The 19,445-nt window shown below is 37.4% G+C and overlaps 2 protein-coding genes across 2 annotated transcripts; one reads left to right on the top strand and one right to left on the bottom strand.

Moving 5' to 3' along the window:
* The first annotated feature begins 1,619 nt into the window (after positions 1-1,619).
* On the top strand, positions 1,620-17,231 carry LOC134823606 (sushi, von Willebrand factor type A, EGF and pentraxin domain-containing protein 1-like). The gene is given in 34 exon segments (XM_063835137.1): positions 1,620-1,626; positions 1,871-1,972; positions 2,131-2,307; positions 2,455-2,539; positions 2,732-2,879; positions 3,028-3,151; positions 3,251-3,358; positions 3,495-3,866; positions 6,504-6,623; positions 6,861-7,007; positions 7,212-7,246; positions 7,378-7,571; positions 7,699-8,013; positions 8,330-8,438; positions 8,947-9,485; positions 9,594-9,733; positions 9,947-10,109; positions 10,231-10,634; positions 10,637-10,745; positions 10,854-11,369; positions 11,478-11,993; positions 12,115-12,630; positions 12,739-13,254; positions 13,376-13,891; positions 13,995-14,531; positions 14,687-14,898; positions 15,023-15,182; positions 15,283-15,362; positions 15,478-15,588; positions 15,921-16,010; positions 16,155-16,262; positions 16,504-16,588; positions 16,719-16,897; positions 17,068-17,231. Coding segments are annotated over 34 exon segments (7,638 nt in total). The 3' UTR covers positions 17,166-17,231.
* A 502-nt stretch (positions 17,232-17,733) lies between these two features.
* Positions 17,734-19,112, bottom strand: LOC134822941 (uncharacterized). The gene is made up of 5 exons (XM_063834220.1): positions 19,034-19,112; positions 18,819-18,875; positions 18,445-18,595; positions 18,203-18,295; positions 17,734-17,929 (listed from the first exon to the last, which is right to left on the bottom strand). Exons 1-5 carry the CDS (start codon positions 19,087-19,089, stop codon positions 17,792-17,794), a joined length of 495 nt encoding a protein of 164 aa, XP_063690290.1. The 5' UTR covers positions 19,090-19,112; the 3' UTR covers positions 17,734-17,791.
* Positions 19,113-19,445: the final 333 nt, after the last annotated feature.

The following is a 19,445-nucleotide window of genomic DNA, read 5'->3' as shown; positions in this document are numbered from 1 at the left end:
AACATTGTCGTACACCTCAACCTCGCAGTCCTCTGGGAACCTGCCAAAGAGAGGACACTCCTTCACCAAAACCCGGCTGTAGAAAGGTTCGTTGAAAGGAGGATCTACCACGTGATAGTAACCATACTCCATGTTCAGTAAGGTTCTGCACGCTGCACGTGCAAGTCTCTCAGAGAGATAAGGGGTGTCCACCTCGTACCACACCCCATCTACTTGTACTTCTACTGTGTGGTTATCTACTAGGCGCACATCTTCTTTAGATATAGTAGCGGGGTTTACTAGCAGAGAGCTTGGAGCGAGCAACCACACCAACAACAGCATAGCTAGGGAGTCTGATAGCGAGAGTTTTAATGGACTACTACTGTTAAAATCACAAATAATTGTTTGTTCGATAAAGCTACGTTATAACCACAGATAATTGAAGCTGAATATACATACAATGATTGAATGTTCACAAGAGAACAGACGTTTACAAAAGAAAAGAAGATAGTTTTACAGTTAACGTCTAATGAACCGAAGTGTAACAGCTGCTCAACCACACCTCATGTAACAGAGGTGATACAAGTTGTATTTCCCTCGCAGAGAGGTGGGCACTCTGCTATACTGCTCTACTCGGACCAGAGAGTGAACACTAGTCACTGAGTGGCTAGTGTCACTGAGTGGCAAGTGTTTAGTCAGTCGGAGGAGTTACAAAGCAGAAGTCCACGTGAATAACTGCAGGTGTTGTGCTGTAGACATCTAGAAAACGATATACACACCACCGCGGAAATATTGTTAAATATAGGTTCAGTGTTTAGATAAACTTACTTCCTTCTGCAAAAAGTGTGGCACTTTTAGTCGAAATAACACAGGAGAACACAGTTATAGAACTCACTAACTTAGCAACTACAATTCTTACAGGTTGTAATCCAATGTATCCTAGCTACTTCAGCTAGTGAGTTATGTCCAATTTAAGGTTATAAAGACTGAATCTGGAGGAGTCATTTTAGGGCCTACGAAATAATTTCCACTAGTATTTTGTCGAAATGAACATTCGACACCCTTTGAACATCCTCGATTTGCTTGAATCTAAAAATTGGCGAGTTGGAGGCCAGTCTTACAGGTTCTAATGATCCGACGTCACTGATCTACTTCAGCTATATTATAGTGAGTTATGACTATGTCCAATTTAAGGTTAAGACTGGATCTGGAGGAGTCATTTTAGGGCCTAAGAAATAATTTCCACCGGTATTTTGTCGAGCTGAACATCCTACACCCTTTGATCATCCTCGATTTGCTTAGATCTAAAAATTGGCGAGCTGGAGGCCAGTCTTACAGGTTCTAATCCGACATATCAGAGCTACTTCAGCTAGTGAGTTATGTCCAATCTAAGATAGTCAATACAATAAGTTATTTTTACTAAATCGGCTAAAAGATCGTTAAAAGTTCGGTAATTACTTTTTCAAGTTTGTGGAGTGCATTTTCCCCAACAATGGGAAAATATTAACTACACTCAACATTTAAAAATTACTATATTCCGTGAATATTCCTTTCTCAGATAAATGCACTGTGAATGAGCCGGGAGCATTTTATTTTGGTAACGATCGATGTAAAACCAGACTTAATCTTCAAAGCTGGGGATGTTCGGTAAGATCGAGAGCTATTTTCTGTTGTTTTTTGCACACATCGGATTTGAATAAAGATTCCGAAAGCATTGCCAGCTGATTTAATTTTTATGTTTTCTATTCTAACTTTAAGATAGGACTTGTAAATCTCATTTCGTCCGAAAAAACTTTAAAATTCCTAAATCTTCGTTGAGTCATATATATTAATATAGATATCGTTATATTGAAAGTATAGTGATACTGATTAAGTTATGAAATAAACGTAGCTGGATTTCAGAAAGGTTACACTCATACAAACGGAGGGCTATCAGACTACACATATTGTAACCCTAACGGGGAGTGGAAAAATCAGAAACTTCATTGTGCAAGTAAGAATTTTACCAGTCCGATCGGACTGAAAATTATCGAATAAAGCTAGATTTTTCTGTCATAACTTATTCAGTACGCTGTGAGTGATTATGAATAATCTATGATACGTCTAGACTCTTGAACCTGGACTAGAATCTAAACCACATTTCCTCCACAGAGGCCTGCACGGACCCGGGCGTTGTGACAAACGCCACGATATCAGGAGACACAACCTTCAACTACTACACCTCCCTCAAATACTCCTGTAAAACTGGGAACTATCTGAACGGTTCTGAAACGCTATACTGTGAGCATACAGGAAACTGGAATGCTTCCCTTCCTACCTGTAATTACGGTAAGATATTAGGCAGAGCCAATGTTTATCAGTACTTTGGAAATGTTCATCACACAATCTGTTTAGATGAAATTTTGCTGATGTAGTAATTCATTTTCATTTTTCTATTTTTACCTTTCCTGCTGATATTAATTGTTTGACCTTCAGTGCGATGTGGCGATCCACCGAAAATAAACAACTCAACAGTTACGGTGCCTACTGATCCTGACTATGGCAAACAGATTACCTATACGTAAGAAAGATTATGTTAAATTATTCACTTATCCATTACATTCGAGAAACCGTTTATGCGCAGTTCATACGCTCCAAGATGGATATAATCTCATATTGTGGAAGTTGAAAGACTCTTAACTTTTAAATCACCGAAAAAGTTTAAATTCAGAAGTCGCGTATCTTTAAAAATGAAATGGTACGTATTAAACAGATGTGACGAGGGGTTCGTGACCAGGAACCCTGTAGCAACTTGTGGTAAACAAGGTACGTGGGAGGGTGTTGAGACTCGGTGTGACATTGTTAACTGTACCAAACCGGCTGATGTTCAGAACGGTTCTTTCGACAACTTGGGATCGACTGTGAGTAACGAGTTTATTTGTTACCTTTGGAGTTATCAAGGCTGTATCTGGTATCAACATGCTAATTCAAATTGCTGAGGAGTCCTTATTCATCACTTTATGTAATACATTTAATTGTCATGTTCGTCCTTAATTGATTAAATTTCAGAGTTTATTCCCATTCAAAACCAAAGTTGATGTCAGTTGTGACAGAGGCTTCAAAATAGACGGCTCGTCTTCGATATCCTGTAGATCTAACGGGACCTGGTCTCAAACATCTTGTACTCGAATCGGTAAGCATTCTATAATATCAAATTCAAAATCTAATCTAACTTGGTCCAAAAAGTGAAGTATAAACCTTATTGACCGAGACATCAGAAATATGTTTTCAGAGTGTCCTCAACCTGCTGCAGTTCCTGATGGAGGTTCCAATTACACTGCTCCAATTCACGTCGATGGAAGGGTTAAGTTTACCTGCAGTAAAGGATTCCAATTAAATGGTTAGCGAATTGATCGCGTATTTGAGCGATTAACATTAATAGAGAATCTTTTATACCACTAGTCAGAACTACATAATCTTACTATATATAAAGCGAGACGATATATATATATAATAATAATAATATATGTTGGCAGAGCTTCAGTTGTTTTTTGAGCGGTCTTCATATCCTACTGATATGGTGAGAGAGGTCATCAGTGATGTCAGATCGATACCAAGAACTTTACAGTACAAGGCAAAGGATCAGGGTCCCCCTTCTTTCACACCATGGATTGTTACATTCGGTGCGGGCTATGAGGAAACCAAGGAAAAGGCTAAAGAGGCCAGTAACATCATCTCAAATAGCCGTACATGGAGCAGTGAGAACCCTGAGAGGATCCCTAAACTCCAAGTGGTGACCAGGCGAGCCCCTAACTTAAAGGACACTTTATTCAAGAGAAAGAAGCTTGCCTTAGGTTCAGAGTCAAGAACAACTGACCCATGCACCAAACCTGGTGAGAAGAAGAAAGGTAGACCCTGCCAAACTTGTCACCTTGTTAGTGGCAATTCCATGGTCTCCAATAATGGACACTCGGTCAGAACTCAAGGTGGTAACTGTAAGACACGCAACATTGTGTACGGCGCGACGTGCAAACTTTGTACTGTTAATAACGTATACGTGGGAAAAACAGTCACCAGCCTCAGCCAACGTGTGAATGGTCATCGCAGTAAATATTATGAGATTTTAGAGGCGAGTAGTAAGGGGAATGTTGAGAGCCACAGAGATTTTGATGACGAGAATGTTTTAGGGGCACATCTTTTTTCAGTTCATAATTTGAGGGAGAGATCTGATTTCAATGAAAGTTTCCAATTTGATATTTTGTGTTCTACATCCCCAGATAATATTAGAAAGTCAGAACAGTTTTATATTAACAAATTGAAGACACTTAATCCGTTTGGCCTGAACAATGTGAATTCCGTTTCTGGAAGCTAATTTTTCATGGTGTCCCGAATTTTATTTTTAAATCCTCCATTTTTTGTTTATATATGCAGTCTATCATTTTTTGAATTGCGTCTTTTTGATTTAATGAACCACTGCAGACTCCACATTATTATAGTATATGCCATTAATTTTGTTCCGATTTTAAACTATTCCATTTTGACGAGATGCTAAATTAATTAATTAATTTTTTGAGACTTTACTACATTTTTGATGAGAATTTTTGACATTTTCAAACTAACCATTGATATTCTCAGATTATGTGACTGATTAAATGCTGAAGATAAAAGAAATATATTCATTTTGCTAAGATTATGTTTGCGTTTCATTGCTCAACAGCTGTTCGAAGGATCAAATTTAAGATGTATATATCCGTGCCATTTTACTGACACCACGGCATCAACTTTAACGCGACTTTCCGCAAAAACCGTAAAACATATACAACTGAAACTTTTTTGACTGGGTCAAATGCTTTAATGGCCTTCAAATCAGCATGAAAAAATAAAAAATTGGCCAAGGAATAATAATTTTATAAGTGCCCAAAATTTGGACTCTCAAGTGGTGTCAAAAACGCGAATTAAATAGGTAATAATTATTTTAGTCTCTCGAGTCTTGACACCACTTTAGGGTTAGACGGGTTCCTGCTAGTATCAGTAAACACTAGAGACATTATAGAGACAACAATATTATTAGAGCACGATCTAGAGTTTTCTTTCGATCCCACCCCAGCAACCTCTTCAGGAAACTCTACTATCCAATGCACGGAGAACGGGACGTGGTCGTCGCAGAATCCCGTCTGTGATGAGATGTTTTGCCCTGATGTTGGTTCTCCAGATCATGGCACAGTTTCACTCTCCGTCACTCAGGGGACTGATATTTGTAATGGAACTGTGGCTACAGTTAGTTGCAACAATGGGTTTACTTATAATTCAACCGAGAACGATATTACCTGTCTGTACGGTGAGCATATTTACATTTTCCAACAATAATGAAGAACATAATTTTGAGAATGAAAGCTTACATTATTCATGAAATTTTAACTAAAGAAATTGTGTCACTCAACTATGTTATTCTCCGATTAAGGTTTGTGGGATAAGAAAGTGGGGGAGTGTCAACCAAACAACTGCAGTACACCAACAATCAACCATGGCAACTTCGATCAGGTTCTTGGTCTCTATACTAACGGTTCTGTGGTTTCAGCCAAATGTGATCACAATTATGAACTCATTGGTAAGCACGTCGAGGAAAATATAATAAAATGTGAACAGTTTGCCGTTTTGTTCCCTCTATTTCGATTATTTATTGAGTTCTTTCAACAACCAAAGCTGAAAAGACCCAAATAAAACATTAAGTTTGTTCTTCTCAGGAAGTGACAATATCACGTGTTTACTTGGGAATTGGACCGACATTCCAACTTGCGTGTTAACATATTGTGATAGTCCGACTATAGGCCCCAACCAACTACCCATCAGCTCTCCCACATATCTTGTAAGTTATGGCTATGCAATTGCAAGCTATGTTCGGTGATTTCTCAAGTCAAGCTTCAATTTCAATTTGAAATAACAAGTTTATCCAAGTGAAGGTCCTTGGCTATATGCCATATTTTCAGGTTGGTACAACTTACAACATTACTTGTGAGTCGAAGTATGAGGGAATTGTAAACGCTTCATGCAATGGTACTGGACAATGGGAATTTTATGGGGTCTGCGACAAAATAGGTTATTTAATAATTAGTTGCACTGTCAATCTAAAAAATGTTAGTGTTTGATAACCCTCCTCAATCTTCGATATCTTATCATGACAATTGTGTTCAGCATTTAATCATTTAACATTTACAGAGTGTCCAGTTCCTCTATCAATTTCTAACGGTATTTTTAACTTCACTGGAAACCAATCATTTGTGGACGACGTAATATTATTTAACTGCTCCAGTGGATACAGCCTTAAAGGTAAGCGATGCCTATAAGAAAAGTTGTATCATAATCAATTAGCACTATTATAATTTCTCCTTAAAAGTAAACCAGATTCTTAACTTCCGTCCTTTGTACGCAAGCATTGACGATAACCTATTTACTTATTTAAGGTACGTATAACGTAGACGATAGTTGTCAAAACGTAGCTACAGTAGTAAATAGTTGAACAAAGATAATAAATGCACCAACCTCAGGTAGCCCCACTATCCAATGTCTCGAGTCTGGTGACTGGTCTACAGTTCAGCCTACTTGCGAGGAGATATTCTGCTTACCTTTAACTGACCCGCTTCACGGACAAGTTGAATACACAACCGGTACAGGAGTGAACATTACCAACGGAACACAGGCTTCTGTATCCTGTCAAAATGGATACTACTACAACCAAACGAGTGGAAATGCAGATACACTGTGTATTTATGGTATATACATTTGTCATTTCGCAATGGAGGGGGGAGGGGGGCTGGAGCCGAAACTGAAAGATCAATGCTATAAATTGGATGGTCAGATGATTCAATAACAAAAAAGTATTGGAGCTTATTTGACTATTTCAGGAACATGGACTATCACACTCGATGGCTGCCTGCCAAACAACTGCTCAGCACCCCAGATCGCTGATGGATCTGTTGATATTGACTTGCCAACATACACCAATGGAACTTCTTTATTAATCACTTGTGACCACAACTATAAGAATTCAGGTATAATATGAAAGTCGTAGAGTTCATATTTTGATCGAGTAAATTTTGTTGAATTAAGTACTAAAATCCGTGGTTACCTAAGAAGCAGCCCAACGCGGTTAAATTAAAGTATTTCAGGTCCCCAGAATGTTTCATGTTTGCTTGGCAATTGGAGCACTCTTCCAGTCTGTGAATTAACTTATTGTGATAAACCCAATATCATAGATCATCAGAAACCTTTCCAGAACAGCACCTTTAACGTGAGTATGTTTTTCCTTTTACAGAAGTTCAGTGTAGTACACAAGTATTCTTTCGTAGCACTTCCCTCTAAACAAGCTTTCCATATGACATTTGGATGTAAATCACACTAATTGTGCTTTAATCTGTACAGGTGAACACAACTTACCATAGTACCTGCCTGACTGGGTACGAAGGGAACTTAACTGTTCATTGCAATGAGACTGGCTTCTGGGAATACGATGGAACCTGCTCCTTGGTTGATTGCCCTGATCCTGATTTCATCCCATTCTCAAATCAAACTCAGTCAACTGTGATTTATCATTGGAATGACACTATAACATTAAGGTAAGTTTATTTCTAAGTTTGCTGTACAACTCATAATGTATAGACATCCACCCTAGTTAGTAAAAAGTTTAACGATTTGAAATGCTCTTCTGAATCCCTACTGGTAACTGGAAGACAATAATTTCAGTTGCATGAATGGAAGTGATTTAAACGGAAACAGTACTGTAAAATGTCAGGATGACGGCTCCTGGACAAAGTATCCGCAGTGTTTGAGGAAATGTGACTCCCCACAAATAGCAAACAGTTTTCTTAATGTGACAGATGCGTATGCTTATGCGAGTTCAGATGCCTTAAACGTGACGTGCAATGACAATGCGAAGCTCTATGGCAACGCTTCCATCACCTGTAGCAACGGAACTTGGTCAGACTTGCCTACCTGTCAGATATACAGATGTTACTCTCCTTCAGTAGGATCACATGCTAACATAGAGGATGTTACTGAGTATTTAATAAACTCAGCTTATAACGTTACATGTGACAAAGGATATGATGGTAGTGTTACAGCACAATGTGAAAGTGATGGTAACTGGAATATAACAGGGTTTTGTAGCATTAAAACTTGTCCCAACCCAATGGAAATTCCAAATTCAAAAGATGTTTACAACACGTCGATTGCCTACAGTTGGAATGACACTTTCACTTATAGGTTAGCAATGAATTCCATGATTGCCCGTTAATTCGTTTAACAGTTTGAGTTATGTGCTATGTATGTTTTGTGTTCTCATTATCAATTTAATTTGTTTATTAACAAATTTCAGTTGCCTGAACGGAAGTGATATGTATGGAAACGAAATTATTGAGTGCCAGCACAACGGTGCTTGGACAAATCCTCCCCAGTGTCTTCAAAGATGTTCTCTACCTGATATAGTAAATAGTAACCTGACAATGAACTCAACAAGTTTTGCAAATAGCAGTATGATAAACGTGACGTGCAATGAAAATTCTTTCCTGCACTATGGAAACGGATCCATCACCTGTAGCAACGGAACTTGGTCACATTTGCCTTCCTGTCTAATATACAAATGTTATAAACCTTCGGATGTAGGGTTGCATGCTAACATAGAAGATAAAACTCAATATTATATAAACACAAATTATAGTGTTACGTGTGACAAGGGCTATGATGGAAACGTTACAGCAGAATGTAAAATTGATGGTAACTGGAATATCACAGGATTTTGTAGCGTTCAAACATGTTCCAATCCTATTGAGATTGATAATTCGGAAGATGTCTACAATACCTCGATAACCTACAGTTGGAATGATACTTTTACTTATAAGTAAGTTTATATCGAAGACTCTGTATGAATAAAATTAAACAAATTTGCATGAATATATATTTGATTGTATCATAATTAAAATAATGAAAACGCTATTCCCCAACGAAATATATTTCAGTTGCCTGAACGGAAGTGATATGTATGGAAACGAAACTATTGAATGTCAGCATGATGGTACCTGGACAAATCCTCCCCAGTGTCTTCAGAGATGTTCTCTACCTGATATAGCAAACAGTAACCTGACGATGAACTCCACAGGTTTTGCAAATAGCAGTATGATAAACGTGACATGCAATGAAAATGCGAAACTCCAAGGCAACGCATCCATCACCTGTAGCAACGGAACTTGGTCAGACTTACCTACCTGTCAGATATACAGATGTTACACTCCTTCAGTAAGATCACATGCTAACATAGAGGATGTTACTGAGTATTTAATAAACTCAGCTTATAACGTTACATGTGACAAAGGTTATGAAGGTAGTGTTACAGCACAATGTGAAAGTGATGGGAATTGGAATATAACAGGCTTCTGTGGAATTCAAACATGTCCCAACCCTATTGAGATCAGTAACTCGAAAGATGTCTACAACACCTCGATTGGCTACAGTTGGAATGATACTTTCACTTATAGGTTAGTGCGGTAGTCAACAATCCATTCATTCGAAGTAGTATGAAGTGAATTTTTGCAAATAGGAAAATTGTTATGATTGGTTTATGATCTCATACATTTTTCATTTAGTTGCCTGAACGGAAGTGATATGTATGGAAACGAAACTATCAAATGTCAGCATGATGGTACTTGGACAAATCCTCCCCAGTGTCTTCAGAGATGTTCTCAACCTGATATAGCAAACAGTAACCTGACAATAAACTCCACAAGTTTTTCAAATAGCAGTATGATAAACGTGACATGCAATGACAATGCAAAACTCCAAGGCAACGCATCCATCACCTGTAGCAACGGAACTTGGTCAGACTTGCCTGCCTGTCAGATATACAGATGTTACTCTCCTTCAGTAGGATCACATGCTAACATAGAGGATGTTACTGAGTATTTAATAAACTCAGCTTATAACGTTACATGTGGCAAAGGATATGATGGTAGTGTTACAGCACAATGTGAAAGTGATGGGAATTGGAATATAACAGGCGTCTGTGGTATTCAGACATGTCCCAACCCTATTGAGATCAGTAACTCGAAAGATATCTACAACACCTCAATTAGCTACAGTTGGAATGATACTTTCGCCTATAGGTAAGGTTTTTCAATAAATTATTCGTGCATTCAAGGTCATATAATGCTCCTGTGTGCTCTTGGATTCTTCAAAAAGGAAAATTGTAGCTTGGTTCTTAAAACTAATTCATAGTTCCCTCAGTTGCCTGAACGGAAGTGATATGCATGGAAACGAAACTATTGAGTGTCAGCATAATGGTACCTGGACAAATCCTCCCCAGTGTCTTCAGAGATGTTCTCAACCTGATATAGCAAATAGTAACCTGACAATGAACTCCACAAGTTTTGCAAATAGCAGTATGATAAACGTGACGTGCAATAAAAATGCGAAGCTCCAGGGAAACGCATCCATCACCTGTAGCAACGGAACTTGGTCAGACTTGCCTACTTGTCAGATATACAGATGTTACACTCCTTCAGTAGGATCACATGCTAACATAGAGGATGTTACTGAGTATATTATAAACTCTACTTACAATGTTACTTGTGACAAGGGTTATGATGGAACTGTTACAGCAGATGTAAAAGTGATGGTAACTGGAATATAACAGGCGTCTGTGGAATTCAAACATGTCCCAACCCTATTGAGATCAGTAACTCGAAAGATGTCTACAACACCTCGATTGGCTACAGTTGGAATGATACTTTCACTTATAGGTTAGTGCGGTAGTCAACAATCCATTCATTCGAAGTATTATGAAGTGAATTTTTGCAAATAGGAAAATTGCTATGATTGGTTTATGATCTCATACATTTTTCATTTAGTTGCCTGAACGGAAGTGATATGTATGGAAACGAAACTATCAAATGTCAGCATGATGGTACTTGGACAAATCCTCCCCAGTGTCTTCAGAGATGTTCTCTACCTGATATAGCAAACAGTAACCTGACGATGAACTCCACAGGTTTTGCAAATAGCAGTATGATAAACGTGACATGCAATGAAAATGCGAAACTCCAAGGCAACGCATCCATCACCTGTAGCAACGGAACTTGGTCAGACTTACCTACCTGTCAGATATACAGATGTTACACTCCTTCAGTAAGATCACATGCTAACATAGAGGATGTTACTGAGTATTTAATAAACTCAGCTTATAACGTTACATGTGACAAAGGTTATGAAGGTAGTGTTACAGCACAATGTGAAAGTGATGGGAATTGGAATATAACAGGCTTCTGTGGAATTCAAACATGTCCCAACCCTATTGAGATCAGTAACTCGAAAGATGTCTACAACACCTCGATTGGCTACAGTTGGAATGATACTTTCACTTATAGGTTAGTGCGGTAGTCAACAATCCATTCATTCGAAGTAGTATGAAGTGAATTTTTGCAAATAGGAAAATAGCTATGATTGGTTTATGATCTCATACATTTTTCATTTAGTTGCCTGAACGGAAGTGATATGTATGGAAACGAAACTATCAAATGTCAGCATGATGGTACTTGGACAAATCCTCCCCAGTGTCTTCAGAGATGTTCTCTACCTGATATAGCAAACAGTAACCTGACAATAAACTCCACAAGTTTTGCAAATAGCAGTATGATAAACGTGACATGCAATGACAATGCAAAACTCCAAGGCAACGCATCCATCACCTGTAGCAACGGAACTTGGTCAGACTTGCCTGCCTGTCAGATATACAGATGTTACACTCCTTCAGTAGGATCACATGCTAACATAGAGGATGTTACTAAGTATTTAATAAACTTAGCTTATAACGTTACATGTGACAAAGGTTATGATGGAACTGTTACAGCACAATGTGAAAGTGATGGTAACTGGAATATAACAGGCGTCTGTGGTATTCAGACATGTCCCAACCCTATTGAGATCAGTAACTCGAAAGATATCTACAACACCTCGATTAGCTACAGTTGGAATGATACTTTCGCCTATAGGTAAGGTTTTTCAATAAATTATTCGTGCATTCAAGGTCATATAATGCTCCTGTGTGCTCTTGGATTCTTCAAAAAGGAAAATTGTAGCTTGGTTCTTAAAACTAATTCATAGTTTCCTCAGTTGCCTGAACGGAAGTGATATGTATGGAAACGAAACTATTGAGTGTCAGCACAATGGTACCTGGACAAATCCTCCCCAGTGTCTTCAAAGATGTTCTCTACCTGATATAGCAAATAGTAACCTGACAATGAACTCCACAAGTTTTGCAAATAGCAGTATGATAAACGTGACATGCAATGACAATGCAAAACTCCAAGACAACGCATCCATCACCTGTAGCAACGGAACTTGGTCAGACTTGCCTGCCTGTCAGATATACAGATGTTACACTCCTTCAGTAGGATCACATGCTAACATAGAGGATGTTACTGAGTATTTAATAAACTCAGCTTATAACGTTACATGTGACAAAGGATATGATGGTAGTGTTACAGCACAATGTGAAAGTGATGGGAATTGGAATATAACAGGCGTCTGTGGTATTCAGACATGTCCCGACCCTATTGAGATCAGTAACTCGAAAGATGTCTACAACACCTCGATTGGCTACAGTTGGAATGATACTTTCACTTATAGGTTAGTGCGGTAGTCAACAATCCATTCATTCGAAGTATTATGAAGTGAATTTTTGCAAATAGGAAAATTGCTATGATTGGTTTATGATCTCATACATTTTTCATTTAGTTGCCTGAACGGAAGTGATATGTATGGAAACGAAACTATCAAATGTCAGCATGATGGTACTTGGACAAATCCTCCCCAGTGTCTTCAGAGATGTTCTCTACCTGATATAGCAAACAGTAACCTGACAATAAACTCCACAAGTTTTGCAAATAGCAGTATGATAAACGTGACGTGCAATGACAATGCAAAACTCCAAGGCAACGCATCCATCACCTGTAGCAACGGAACTTGGTCAGACTTGCCTGCCTGTCAGATATACAGATGTTACACTCCTTCAGTAGGATCACATGCTAACATAGAGGATGTTACTGAGTATTTGATAAACTCAGCTTATAACGTTACATGTGACAAAGGATATGATGGTAGTGTTAAAGCACAATGTGAAAGTGATGGGAATTGGAATATAACAGGCGTCTGTGGTATTCAGACATGTCCCAACCCTATTGAGATCAGTAACTCGAAAGATATCTACAACACCTCAATTAGCTACAGTTGGAATGATACTTTCGCCTATAGGTAAGGTTTTTCAATAAATTATTCGTGCATTCAAGGTCATATAATGCTCCTGTGTGCTCTTGCATTCTTCAAAAAGGAAAATTGTAGCTTGGTTCTTAAAACTAATTCATAATTCCCTCAGTTGCCTGAACGGAAGTGATATGTATGGAAACGAAACTATTGAGTGTCAGCACAATGGTACCTGGACAAATCCTCCCCAGTGTCTTCAAAGATGTTCTCTACCTGATATAGCAAATAGTAACCTGACAATGAACTCCACAAGTTTTGCAAATAGCAGTATGATAAACGTGACGTGCAATAAAAATGCGAAGCTCCAGGGAAACGCATCCATCACCTGTAGCAACGGAACTTGGTCAGACTTGCCTACCTGTCAGATATACAGATGTTACACTCCTTCAGTAGGATCACATGCTAACATAGAGGATGTTACTGAGTATTTAATAAACTCTACTTACAATGTTACCTGTGAGAAGGGATATGATGGAACTGTTACAGCAGAATGTGAAAGTGATGGGAATTGGAATATAACTGGCATCTGTGGTATTCAAACATGTCCCAATCCTTTGCACATCTCAAATTCAGAAGATAACTACGATTTGTCTAAAAACTACAGTTGGAATGATACGTTTGTCTACAGGTAATTTTTGCTTCATTTATTGACACTTTAGACACTTCGGTAATGAGAAAGATTGAATTTAAAAGCCTCTCCATAATCGTTGTCAATAATAAAACCTTTTCAGATGTTTAAATGGAAGCGATATGGATGGAGCTGCCTTAATCATATGTCAGCATGATGGATCATGGACAAAGTCACCTAAGTGTCTTAAAAGATGTGCCATTCCTACTTTGGACAACGTTAATTTGACATCCATTACTCATTCGAGCTTTACTGACGGATCCACTGTGACAGTAACCTGTGTTGATAATGCAAATCTCATCGGAAACAGCACCATAACCTGTTATAACGGCACATGGACCAATCCACCTGAATGTAAAATCTTCAAATGTGATCCACCCTCTTTAAAGCAGCACATCACTATAGAAACGGTTGCCATCTACCAAGTGAACACCTCCTATGACCTAAAGTGTGAAATGGGCTACCATAAAGATACTGATCTATCACTATTAGCACGTTGTAATGTGGAGGGAGAATGGGAGATGGAGGGGACTTGTTTCATTGATTCATGTGGACTTGCTCCTGATGTTCCCTACTCGTCACACACTGGAAGTTCCTATCTTTATCATGATTACTACTATAACGATACCCTCTTTTACACGTAAGTCTACTGCTTCCAGATTAAATTAGGGGCTGTATTGAATAATCCATCTCGTTTTTTAATCATGTAATACTAATTCCTATTATTTAAATATCAAATATGGATAACCATATGCACAAGAAAATGTTTTCCAACCACAAAATTCTCCTTCACAGATGCAGCAACATCACTGAAATGGATGGTGTTAGTAAGGTTAGTTGTCAAGCTGGTGGCACTTGGACCTCTCCACCAGTATGTGTGAGGCTATGTCTGGACACTCCACCAGCTTTAGTTCATGGAGAATACTCAGCCACTGGGAATAGACTCAATGATACAGTGGCTTACACTTGTGATACTGGATACACCATCGCAGAGAACGAGACTGATGGTAGGTTGAAACTTGAAGATAATCATTAAAGGAATTCTTAGGTATAAAGCATAAGATTACAATATGTTATTCAGTGTTTTCTTAAAATGAATCTTTCAAAAACAGAAAGCTCAACGTTTTTCAGTGCTACGTTGTGCTGAATCTTATGACTGGGAACCCAGACATCCTGGAAACTGTTCTAGAAAGCTTTGTGGATATCTTTCTGAAGTGAAGAACGGGGAAATCGTTGATAACAAAATTAACCTTTATTATAACGATTCAGCTTCCTATCAATGTAACTTCGGGTAAGTTTATGATGGCGTTTTTGTCTCATTCATTCTTAACCATACCTGACTATTCTATTTGTATTTAGAATCTGCTTAAACTATAGTTTTTTATCTTCAGTTACCGAATGGACGGAAAATCCGTGGTCACATGTCTCGCTACTGGCTATCTATCGGAGACCCCTTCGTGCGTATTTGATGGTAAGATCTCAGTCTTTACAGCTTGCTGCTTTGATAAAAGTCTCTATGATTGGTTCACCAGTATGTAGTAGGGGCTGCTGCAAACCTACATTGCACAATATCGTGTCTATTACAGGTTGCAGAGTACCTAAAGTAAAGAATGGTGTCTGGTTGGGAGAGGAAGCACCTGGAGAACCTCTGGAGATGCAGTGTGATGACGGGTATCTTCAAACTCTCGGAATCATAAGTAAATAAACCTGCACATTGTAAAGTTTAATCGTTGAATTATAAGCAAATAAACCTGCATATTGTAAACTTTACTCTTGGAATCATAAGTAAATTAACCTGCATATTGTAAACTTTACTCTTGGAATCATAAGTAAATCAACCTGCACATTGTAAACTTTACTCTTTAAACATAATTATGTAGGAGGATTGTCATACAACCAACAAAATATTTGTGTAGATGACAGGGTCCGGTTGACCGGTCATGAAGTTAATCAACAATGCAAATAATGAGAGTTAAAACTATATCTATTGTCTTCCTTCTGGATCTGTAAAATCCTTATCTTTCTTCAGGTATTATCTGTTCCTCTGCTGACAGAGAGTTCGAAAACATTGCAGAATGTGTAAAAGAATCAAAGAGTGGCTTTGTATCAGCTTTGACAAGTACGTACAATTTCTTATTTTGAAGTAATCCTTGTAGCAATATCTCATTCTGGGGTAAAGCAATATTATCTTCTGAGACGATTGAATTTGTACTATAACAGAGCTTATTTATACAGATCGCATTCTAACTTACACCAATCTAAGGTTCTACTGGAATAAGCATAACAAGCGTCATTATCGTCGTCTTTACTGCGTGTTTGGTTGGGAGTGTTTACATTTTCACAAAGAAAAAAGTGGCTGATCCTAGCATGGGTTTGATAATTGTTTGTCAAACAACGTGATAATTGAATTCAATTGTGATTTTATATCGTTCCACGTCTTAATTAATTTTCAACTTGTTGTATGATTCTTGCAGTTTCTTTCTGTGAAAATTTATAATCTCTGTATAGTTCATATTACACTGATATATTTCCGAAATTTATATTTTACAATATAAGAACGACTTGTTCCTGCTTCGATATGAGAACATAATAACATTGTTTCTTTGTTTCAGGTAACGGAGGTCATCCTAAAAATGGGATACCAATGAGTTTTGTTAACCACGGCTGTGATGTAGAGGATCTAGTCAATGAAAAAAGGTTAGTTTCAATGAAAGGTATGTGCTCTGTAGTTTGTAGTGACCGAAATTATTCTAACCCCAGTGGTTATATTTGCTTAAATATTGTGAATTCAATTGTTGATAATTTCTATAGATTATTATTTTTACAGGGATAGGATGCAGTCGATAATTTTTATTAAGAATGCCGAAAACTTAACAATCTACGGGAATGAAGGACATCCTACTTCAACACCATCCGCTTCAACTGTAAAGTTGAATCCCCTATTTGAGGATAAATCTCAGGTTTCCTCTCATTCAATTGGCGATGCTGCAATTGATAGAACACCAGGTTAAATAAAACCTGTTCTTGTAATTGATCTGCATCTTTTGGTGCTGCATCTGTTGTGTTTTTTTCGTTGGACTACCCAGTAAAATGCTTCATAGATTTGTTACACCTTTAAAGAAACAATTAGAAAAGAGTCCAATTGTCCAGTCTCTCATGTAAGGTATGTCTTTCAGGAAGGAAGTGGGTAAAGCCGACACCTTTAGCTCTACCTGAGGGATATAAACCCCACCTTCCAGACTTAGATAGTATGTTTATGGTAGAGGACTCCTGAAATTCTTCATTGATCGATTGCTTAATTGACATTTAGGTAGGATATAGTTATAACTGGATGCTTCGACCGGTTATTCAGAGTGACCCCGAAGAATTGACAAAAGATATATGTCACTCAAGCAGGATTATTTCTGTTTTAGAGTTATGTTAATGCCATCGCTATGTTAGCAGCCAAGGCATAGTTTTAGTTTTAATCTTTGTAAATTTGTTGTTTTTATGTAGCTAATGATTCATTTCTGCGATGTTTACGATTACACTTTTATTTTTTTACTATTTATACTCGAAAATGATCATAATCACATTTCATTATTTTTCTAAATTCCGCTTTTCAAATTTAACTAAACGTTAACCTATATGATTTATTAGATACCTGATGTAATTTCTTTACTATTATGTCATAGAAAGATTTTATCAAAGAATTGTTTAATTCAATTATACATTAAAAAATTTGTAACAAAACCATAACATACAAATAATTCGTCCAAACTGATCCAAATCGGCGTCATCTCCCGAACATTACTTGTTTATTCCTAAAGTTAATCTGTCCTAACTGTCTGGTCTTTAAAATCCCTTCGCTCACAAACTTATCCCTAACTCCTCAGAGTATATTCTGAACAATAATAGAGGTCATGATTTCTTCTTGAATCTCGGAGTAAGGCTTATCTCCAGATTCCCTTGTAAGTATCGAGGGGGTACTTTCTCCTCCTGCAAAGCAGCGTTGAAGTGGTCGTCTAGATCTGTTATGTGAAACTTTCTTCCTGCTTTCTGAAATGGGATTTGTCCACTATTGACGTATAGACAGCTAGACAGTATAAATATTTAGACGCTCTTGGTTAAGGTTTTACATTTACGAAATATTACCAAGTTTGTGGAACTTTTAGCTTTCTTTTGATAATGAATTTCGTTAATTTTTTATTTTAAGTTTCAACATCAAACTGAACTATAATATTACAGTTTCTTTGTCTATCAATGTTCTTATCAGCATGAAATATTATGCAAGGGCCTTGAAATATTTTAGATAGACTCCTTGTCACTCACCGCTTGTTCATGCTTGATGAATCTCTCTGGCAAACCGGTCCCAGGATCGTATCCAAAGCCCAAGTTTTCTAGTACCTCTTCAGCCTCGCGCTCCTGCAGTTTCAAGTTTACTTCAAATAAAAATTACAGAGGGTTGATTTTAATTTCTACTTTAATTACGGCACATTAATAATCTATTTACAATTATGATATGGACAATACTTAACAGTCATTACACAGAAATTAACGGCTGAAGATCATACCTCAAACAAAAGTTCCATTTCTGTTTTGTGGCATGAAGTAGCTGGCACCTTGTAGATAGCCGCACCGGACATAAGATCGTAAATACTTTCATTACCATGGTTGATAAACTGCAGCCACGAGTTTTTCATCGTACTCAGGTACTCTGTCAGACTAAAAAAGAGAAAACATTAGCTTCTGATCTCATAGTTTTGAATATTCTGCAGTAGCAAATTATAATTTTAGTATACTTAATTGTCGTTTATCATAGCTGTTTTGTTGTTTCCATCAAATATATGGATGTTCTGATTTTTATTCAGAAACACATCAACATAACGACTTAATATAAGCAAATAAAGTAATCAAAACTTAAACAGTCAGTAAAGTATGCGCTTACTCGTGAAGTGATCCAAGACGAGACGAACCAACTGAACTATCTGAATCTTCCTCATCACTGGAAAAGTGGGAAAGTTAAAAATGTATTAGTTACAAATTATTAGTTTAAAATTTATTAAGTTAAAGATGTATTAATCAAGTTTTGCACTCGATATTAAGTCATATAACACTTAAATATACTTATCTTATCGGTTTAAGTTCAAAATATCGACTGACCTGGTATTAGCTCTTTTTAACTCGAACAGATCTGACCTGCCCTTACTCTCGTCCATTTTTATAACAGATCACTACTGAATGATGTAAATAAATTTAAGCTATTTCGAGGGCAGGTACCCTTGTATTGATTAATTCTAAAATTGACCATTCTTCTTTCATTCGAGAAATTCTAAATAGTTGACGAATTATTCCCACTTTATTCGAAATTTAATCTAAACCTAATCCCAAAAATAGGAATCGTTGTTCCTAGTACAGTTTTACGGCTCCTGACTCGTGCATCTTACGGCCGTTAACTCGTTTAAAAGCCCAAACTACTCAGCGTCAAACTAATAGTACTATAACAGTTAAACAATTATACGAACGTCTTTACATTATTTTGTTAATGACGAGCAACATGGCCGTGCATTTCCAC

This window comes from Bolinopsis microptera, chromosome 11 (genome assembly GCF_026151205.1).
Source record: "Bolinopsis microptera isolate Bmic1 chromosome 11, MBARI_Bmic_1.0, whole genome shotgun sequence".
Taxonomy (NCBI): domain Eukaryota; kingdom Metazoa; phylum Ctenophora; class Tentaculata; order Lobata; family Bolinopsidae; genus Bolinopsis; species Bolinopsis microptera.
Note: the sequence above shows the minus strand (reverse complement) of the source record. Positions and strands in the feature narration are given on the sequence as shown.

Excerpts from the sequence above, each read along its gene's own strand:
- LOC134822941 (XM_063834220.1), bottom strand. The coding sequence starts at position 19,089 with ATGGACGAGAGTAAGGGCAGGTCAGATCTGTTCGAGTTAAAAAGAGCT. Across the intron at positions 18,596-18,818 it reads CGTCTTGGATCACTTCACGA|TCTGACAGAGTACCTGAGTA; the intron begins GTAAGCGCATAC and ends TCTCTTTTTTAG. Across the intron at positions 17,930-18,202 it reads TCATCAAGCATGAACAAGCG|AAAGCAGGAAGAAAGTTTCA; the intron begins GTGAGTGACAAG and ends ATCCCATTTCAG.